General features: G+C 38.4%; 1 protein-coding gene across 1 annotated transcript; it reads right to left on the reverse strand.

Annotated features, from left to right (window-relative positions):
• Position 1: 1 nt before the first annotated feature.
• On the reverse strand, positions 2-5,264 carry fam174b (family with sequence similarity 174 member B). The gene is made up of 3 exons (XM_071499714.1): positions 4,598-5,264; positions 3,636-3,767; positions 2-2,700 (listed from the first exon to the last, which is right to left on the reverse strand). The coding sequence occupies exons 1-3, from the start codon at positions 4,888-4,890 to the stop codon at positions 2,697-2,699; spliced, it is 429 nt and encodes a 142-aa protein (XP_071355815.1). The 5' UTR covers positions 4,891-5,264; the 3' UTR covers positions 2-2,696.
• Between the last annotated feature and the right edge of the window lie 3,671 nt (positions 5,265-8,935).

An 8,935-nucleotide genomic window follows, 5' to 3' on the forward strand; every position in this document is an offset into this window, starting at 1 on the left:
CTTAAAATGATTTAACACTTCAAAGGAAGCAGTTTTATTTCAGTAGTGTTTCAAAGAAATGGAAACTGAGGAAACAGCCGTGGGTACACATAACATCTCTCTGACAGAAACCAAACAGGGCCTTGTTTCTAATAAACGTCCATAACAGTTTGAACGTTTAACAGTTTCTGGTGTAAGTGTGGGATCAGAGAAATTAGCTACAATCTTCAAATAGCTATCACGCTGACTTTGATTCATTTTACAAGAGGAACTGTCTGTAGCAGATGATTCAGTTCTAATAAAAGTCCAGATTTAGCATCTTGATGAGATGGGTTTTTCCACAGTTTCACACACAACAAAAGATAAAAGATGTTGCCAAGATGGAAGAGGATAACAGTGCAAGGGTGACATCGCCTGAGACAAATTTAGCAGAGGCACAAAATGGATCTGCACAAGTTTTCTGCATGGACAGTGAAAGACTAAAGTTAAACATGACACACAATACTGAAGTGGACAGTGGTCATATAGTCTGAGGAAAAATGACATGAAATAGCCAACACTGATAAATGTATACTGAAGAACATTATATCAAAAATATGGTTTGATTCACATATGATTCGAGAACCTTATCAGACATTCACGCACTCCCCTGCACATCATTGTAAATGAAACAAAGACAATACATGTATCCAGTCTTCTGTGAATGTCAATAACTTTTTGTTTTTAACAAAGGAGAAATACACAAGGTTCTTTCTCCTGGAGAGCAAGTGGCTGAATAGGTTGCACAAGAGTTGCCAACGCAGTTTCTTTCCTTTTTTTTCTTTTCTTATTTAAGCAGGGATGGAGGTCATTTGAAAACAGCTGCACCTGTAGGCCATAGTGCACTATCAAATTACAGTTTGGATTAAAACAGAAGGTCACCTCCAACACCCACACTCACATTTGCTGCAGAAACCTAATCTAGATGCAGCCTGCATCATCGTTAGTTTACTCTAATTACATTTAGACAAGGAATGTTTGTAAACTCCTATGCTATGCCTTTCATTTCTTCTGAATCAGACTTCTGCTTAATTATTGTGTATTTGGTAGATGAATTAAACATATCAAATATGACAAAGCAGTCCTTCATTATTCATTATTCATGGGAGTGACTTCATACTTATTTAATAGGAAAAATATTTGAATTGTTTGTCAGAATTTTGGTAAGGCTTCCATTTTAAAGCCAAATATCAAAATACATCCATCAGTCATCAGTGGTCAGTGCCAGTGTTTGCAAACTGCATAGAAGCCTATGAATGTTGCCTTTACTTACTTTGGTTGTACTTATCGTACTGAGATACTTAGGTAATGTTTGTACTGCTTTGTCTCTGCCAGCTTCCTCTGCATCTAAACGTCTACATCTGACACATCCAGAGCTCAGGAAACTCACGTCTGATGACAATGGCTGATTTGTGAAAAGTATTCAAAATATTACACCCAACTGAAGAAACAGAGACCTTTTTACCAGAGTCTGTATGACACAGAGAATCAACTCTTCAAGAAAATAAGGGCCTTTTCAAGTTAAACATTACAATAGTCAGTGAGCCATTCATGGAAATTATTGTGGGGGATTTTACATAATACTGGACTAGCTGTTCGCAGTCTCTCTCAAACAAGAGATACCAGATTTTATGGATATTTTTTAATCAAGCGACTTGACATTATATGGAGATATAACATTGTTTTGATTCCAAGTAAGACACTGGGTGCACATTGTGCATGTTAGATATCTAACCTGTTAGTGGTTACTTGATCAAATGACACTGTCACATGATTGAACACACCTGATCACAGCAGATTACAGCATTCACATTCACAGCATATGGATTTATTCCATAAATACCTTACAAATATATACTAACGATATTCTTTGAGCTTTTAATCAAATGTGAAAGCTTAAAACTTCAGCTGAGATAGCAGCAAAATAGGAATGTCTCAAAACACACAGTATAAAAATATATACGCTTACTCCATACATAAGGACAGAAAGCTTTTGACAGTGTATATGCACACTAAAGTGGTTAGTAGATAGAGATATGTTTGGTATTAAAATTTAGTTAAAAATATCAATTACTGTGTATATAACTAAATTCTTCATAGTGTGCAAATGTTATATCTGAATAAAGTATTATCTGCACAATATTTGTTGCATGTTATTATTTTGTGCATCAACTGATGGTCTTTCGCGGCCACCAAGGATATATTTAAGGATTACATATTAAATCACAAAACCTATGATTAACCCTGCACTCTGAGGAGGGTGGATAAAAGCAGGCCTTGATTCCTTCATAAACTCTTCAGTTATGTAGCTCAAGTGTAAAAATTAAATGAACAATGTAAAATATAAAATGATACTCTCATGTACTAAATTGTTGTGGAGACGACTGAACTCCAAGGTGCCAACAGCCTGATTGCTGAATGACCTTTAAGGAGAGGTCACAAAATGAATGAAAATCCTGATCTTTAATATTGGAAAGAACTGGGGCAGCAGGTTATTTGGGCAATGTGATAGAAGCGTCTATAAAGCATCCAGTCCTTTCAACACAGATAAAAGCCATGCACAAACAGCATGTGAAGTTGCTGATTTGTTAAGACTTGACAGCAAAAAAGTATAAGAAATCACTTGAGTTGTCCCGCGCAGAATAGGAGTTATCGAACACTGATGTCCACAGTGGGATTCACCTGCCCAAAAAAAAAAAAAAGTGAAAACTCTGTTACTTTTCAAATATTAATCTGGTGTTATTCTGTATATGGTAAGGAGGAAGCATGTTTGTTTCCTGTCTGACTTAGAAGTCAAGAAAGTCAGGAAAATAGGACGTCATATGTTCCTTTGAGGAAGTGGTTGTGTGTTAAGGAACAATTGAAAGGACGGAAGGGTGAAACCTAATGTCAACATCGGGTTTCAACTAAAACAGTTTCTATATTTTTCTCAATGTTTCTATAAAATAAAGTGTGTTTCTTCAAGAAAAACAAGCTGTTTAAATATATGTTGGACTTTAACACAATAATTTGTATTCTGTCAGTGTGGTTTTCTGTTGCATCTCAGCACTTCAAGACTTCAGCAGCAGTAAGAGCTGTAACAGCTGCTTCAGGCAAATTAACTTAGCCACAACTCATAGTTAAAACAGTTCCAAGTTACTTTACATAGGCAAATCAAGGTAAAAATGTTTTGTGACTACAACAGTAACAAGAGAGATAAGTAGAGGCATTGAGAGAAAGGCAAACTGTCAGACAAGTAACACCAGGCAATTTAAAAGTACTAAATATAAAAAGGTCCGGTTTTTCTTTATAATCTGTTCTGACCTTTTAAATTTAATTTGTCGGATGGAGTCAAACCCCTACAAAGAAACACTACAACATTTCTTTAAGGACATAAATAGAGATACATTCCTGTAAAAATAAAGAGCTACTGTGCAGTGCACATGACAAGAGTTGTTTATAATGACCTGATCACACACAGCGGTCAGTATCTCCAGTGTTACAGTATGTCCACTGAATCCATAGGGAATCGTTGTCATTGGGTATAGGCCACTGAGACCAGCGTTTTCTTTGGTCAGAGAACGACAGATATCTGTAGCAGGGAGGTCTTTTGCTTGAGGGATTTAAACAGAACAAACCTGTATTTGACATCAAACAGAGTTGAGTCGTCCTCATCATCGTTCTCCTCATTAAGAGGGGCCATCTCGACACGCTCTGCAGGCGTCGTTATAATATCATACTTTCGTGTTTTTCTGATTCGTCTCCCAGATCTGTGGGAAGGAAAACAGTGCCAAGCAGAAGATGAGTGCAAGAAATAAAATCACACCATTTAGGCTGACTGGGCCTCCAACTTTAGCTATAAACCTAGTTTAGGTTTGCCAGCTGGAGTTTTTACAGCCATGTTAATGCTCAAACTGGCTGTTAGTACAGTCCGAAATGCCCAATGTTTTCTGCAGATGAAATACTGAGACAACTGTTCAGCTGAAGGAACATTAATCACCACCAACGGTGATGACCGAGTTCTAGCCTCATAAAAGTAAATATTTGCATTTTCCCCCTTTTGTGTCACTGTAAAGCCACCTGAAGACAGCACGCTAGGCTCTGGGACCTTCTGACTGCCACTTTGCACATGTATTGACATTTTATAGACCAAACGATCAATTGATTAATTAAAAGATTAATCAATAATGAAAACAGTCATTAGTTGCAGCCCTAATTTACAATGTAACTACTGTTAACCTTAAAAAGTAAGTTTTATACATGATCGTAAATGTAATTTGCATTTCATGTTATGCATTCACTGATTAGGTCACATAAAATACAATTAAAATAAATAAACATAAAGCTTTGTATCCGGTTAGGCTACTACTTACAACAGAGTTCCTTGTAGGAACATAATCAATAGGCCCAAACCTTTCCTCTTGGCTTCCACCGTCACATGGAGCCTAACACAACCACATGCTCCCAATCGATTAATTTACCAGGAACACGACTGAGATTTCAAGGAGCGATCATAATGTGACCGCATCACTGTGAGGCTGGTTATTATAGGCCCTGGGGACGCACAGCATGACAGAGACATTCGTATCAACCTGCCTACCTGACCACTTTGATGACCAGGCATGTGATGAGAGCAGCTGTTAACACGCAGATGAAAATAACAATGTTTTTCAGAGTTGGGAGATGCGCCATCAGAGATGAAATCCGGGATCCCACAGCGGCATCCGTGACATTACTCGTCAGTTCATCATCGCTGATGGTGGATGATGATGATGATGATGATGATGATGTTGAATTCAACTGCATCGCGGGGGAAGAAATGATTAGAGGTTCGCCGCTGACCCGCCACAGAGCCGCGATAATAAAAGTTAAAGCTAGATTACATGTCGCCATGGTGCCGAAAAAAAAGGAAAACGCGAGCTGGATGTCCAATAAGTAGTTTCTCCAAACTGGATGAAATGCGACAGCAGCTGTTACATTATAGTGGATCGGCTTATCGGTGTCAGATTTTGCTGTAGCTATGCACAATAAAGAAAACGTGAAAAGCAAAAATCCATGTCCCTACACGTCCGAGCTTTTCCTACTGGTAAACTTTTGCCTTTGCCTCCAAAACCTGTTTTCCTCGAGGTGAGTTATAGCAGTTCCTCCCTGATTGCATTAGAGACCGGGTCGAAACGGGGATTATCCGCCTCAGGGAGCTCTGCAGGCTGCTCGCTGTTCCTGATGCTGAAGAGAAGCATTATGTGGGCTTGTGATGCCTTCAAGACAGCCTCGTAATTCCTAATTCCCCAAGACCTGCTGCCATTGAAAAGGGGCGGATGTCGGCAGCCTGAGCTGAATGGCACGTTTTTTATTTTATTTTTTTATTTATTTATTTATTTTTTTTTTTTGGTGAGGTGTGTTTCTAAGACATAGAGAGAAATGAAATTTAATTAATCCCAACAGGAACAATTTACGTGCAACTCAAAAGTAAAAGAAAAAAACAAATAAAGCCTACAACTAGGCCAACATACAGATATCACCTGCTATTCATACCAACATCATTTAAAGTGTTAAGTATTTTGTGTTTTAATCATCAGTTACATAGATGTGGTACCATGTCAACATTATGTCTCCCACATGTGATAACTAGAAACAATACAGAGGACATGGCCTTGGTCTTGTCAGTGGTAGATACAGCCCTTTATATTTGGACTTCTTAGCTATAACTGCATTGTTCCTTTTGCTGAAGAGCCACAACCCTAAAGAGACACAAGCCAATGGTTTTTCTATACATTGTTTTTTTTTTTTTTTTGTGGTACTTTTAGACATTAGGCCCTATAGTCCAATCTTATTTATGAATGCAGCAAAATCTTGAGAAGAAAACATGATATAGGTGTGCCTATCCTACAAAATAAAGATGTCTATTGACAAAACATTGAAATACTGGCTCTGCAATCCACATAAAACCTTAAACAAAACAGAATAATGTACTTGAATACTACTTCTATTACTACAGCTGTTTTACTTTTTTGACAAAGTGTGTAAGCTGTCACGTCTTTAAGGCTTTGGCGTCACAGATGGCTGCACCGATGGGGGGGGGGTCAGCTGGCGGGTAACACATTTTTCCGACAGCCTTTGAAGGCAGCGTGCAGACTACCGGGTCACGACCGCGAATTCCTGAGAAAATCTTGACGAGACAAGACAGTGATAAGCAGTGAAATTGATCAGTGAGGGTGACAATCATTCAGCAAATCCAGTGGTATAAATCAAACACAAAATCAATCTCTGCCTTTGTCTACACACAGAGACATACATGATTTATTTTCACTAGACTTTGGGTTAGTAGTAGACTTAGACCAACACTAATAAACAGTCCCTCTGATGGGTAAATGGAGCTTACAGTTAAAACTACTTTGGAAAAACATCAGACTCGTTTCTTGCAGTGTGCAAACCTGTAGGGCCTCACTGTTATCACTGTTATCTGCTCAGTTTTGTCTGGTTGTGATGTCTGGTTTAATTTCTGTGCAGCCACAACAGGGAGGGTTAACCTTCCTCTGCACTCATGTATGTGAGAGCTGTTTGATTTGATCAAAGTCCACCAGATGGCAGCACAAAATAACAAGGGAGCCCGCATTTTCCTCCAACGCAAAGGTTGAAATTCTGCTTCGATTGGTTGGAGTTAACCTCCAGGATCACTCAGTTAAAAGCACCCGTCTAATAAAACCACAGCTAAAATGTGCTTTTAGTAGGTTTGTTACAATATTAAGATTTCAGATGATCCTCTTGGTGAGGAACATACTGTACACTAACATGCACACAAAACCAGAGTCATAGTCTACTGTAAAATACCTGTGCATTGGCTCTATCTTGATTTTGCTCATTGGAGGAATGTTCTCTCCGTGCAGCATGATTTGGAAGACACAAATCTTAAGCTGAAGGTGGTTGCCACATTCTGAGAGGACGGCCTGACCTTTGCACAGAGAAACAGCCCAGACTACAGTGATCATGTTGCATTGTTTTAAACCGGCTTACAACTCAGTTTGGTGATTTTATGCTTGCGTTTCAGTTCAGCTATCAAACATACATATTAGAAAAACAAGCAGACAGCAAAACAGGAAGAATTTAGTGACATTTGAGATTTTGAAATGTCCTGCTCTTGTCCCTTCACAGAACAAAAGACATGCTTTACTATTCATCTCCAAATTCTGACAATGGACTCTCAGAGTGTTTGTGGAACAACATAACCACCCCCAGCATGCAGAATCATTTTTCTTGCTAAGTGAAAAGTAAACATAAGAACACAACCTACCTGTTCTTATGTCAACCATCAAAGGTTATTTATGATTTAACACGTTTGCTTTTATCTGGAATTCATCACCAGTTGAATGCAATCCTGCCTGTTTTTCTGGTGTGTTAAGGCACACCCTTCTGCAACAGTGCTGCGTGCTTTCCTATTTCTATATGCTTCCTATTATGACAAAAGAAAGTTTCATGATAAATTCTCACTCCATCTTTGATGCTTGCCACAGTTTAGTGTGAGTTCATTGTGCTTAAGTGTCAAGGCAAGTGATATCATATTATGGTAAACATGATCCCACATACTGTAAAAGCTGTCCCTGCTGACTGAAGTTCTCTCAAGTTCTTAAATGACGATACTGAAACAAGCACAGTGAAAAAAAAAAAAAAAAACTGTCTGAACTATCCAGATCGGTTAAACTGGCATTTATTTACTTTTACTGTCTTTCCTTCATGCAGTTCCAATAACAACAATTTGCTCAACATAAATAACAATCTGCCTTAACTGAAATGAAATAAGTGTTGCTCTTGTGATTTTCACTAAGCTTGTCACAACAGTGACAATTAGTACATTCCCAATTCTAAATCCCTAAAAAGTAGCTTTATGTGGCAACATTCAGGTGACTGGTGCACAAATGGATAAAGATAAAAGACACTAGTAAGATCTTTTGTGATCTCAGATTTGGTGTATGAGCACCTCCCTATTCAAACCCATTAAACCAACTACGTTCACCTCACCAGTAATGTCTGGTTTTGTAATACACTTGCAGGGCGCTCCTGTTGCTAGGCTGGGGATCTTTTTAAAGAAATCTTCCACTGCAAAGAGCATGCGCTGTTGTGGCCAACACCTCATTGGCCAGCGATGGGGGTGGAGTGCATAGCACATTTTCCATAGACTGTCCAACAAAGACTGCACTGACTGAACAGCCAAATTTTGCTAAGTTTGATTGTCCCCATTAGACTTCTGATTCTATTTGTTCAAACCTTCCCAGATAAGATAAATAATCAGATATGGTCACTTTGCCACAGGCAAGACTGTCCTCGCTAAAGCATCTAACATCGTTCTGTTTTAAAACTTAACCCTGAAGCAGCTTTTTTAGTTACACTATCACAAATTCTCTAAAAAAAAAAAAAAAATTAACTTGAAGTTTAATACAAAAGTTAAAAACAAACAAACAAAGAAAAAAATCCTCATATGCTCGTGCATCCGGCCTTAATCACTCTTTCATCACTGTGAAATGTGGCAGCCAGGTAGCCCACATGTTTGGGAGTAAGTCTGGTGTCTTAACTATGTTGCATATACACCAGTGAATTAACATGTTATTCATAATTTATTCACAGTGCTGCACTTAATACGCTCTGCCTTCCAAGGTCCCAATGAAGGAAGGAGGGTTTAAAGAAGGTCTGTGGCTATTATGCACATAATATAACATGTAATGCTAACTGTGCTTTTGGTAAATAGTTCCTGCATGGCTGATGAGAGGGAAGCCTGGAAGCAGACACAGGTGAAAATGTATTTTCCTACATACAAACACATAGTCCTGTCTGCATATTTATTCACAGTAGTATAGCACCACTTACTGTAGCATATAGGTGCCACTATATTTTTACAAAATCACACCTATTTTCCTGAAAAGGTAGTTCACTTCATATATGATAA

Source organism: Trachinotus anak, unplaced genomic scaffold (genome assembly GCF_046630095.1).
Source record: "Trachinotus anak isolate AG129_WGS33_773 ecotype Australia unplaced genomic scaffold, CSIRO_AGI_Tana_v1 ptg000002l, whole genome shotgun sequence".
Taxonomy (NCBI): Eukaryota; Metazoa; Chordata; class Actinopteri; order Carangiformes; family Carangidae; genus Trachinotus; species Trachinotus anak.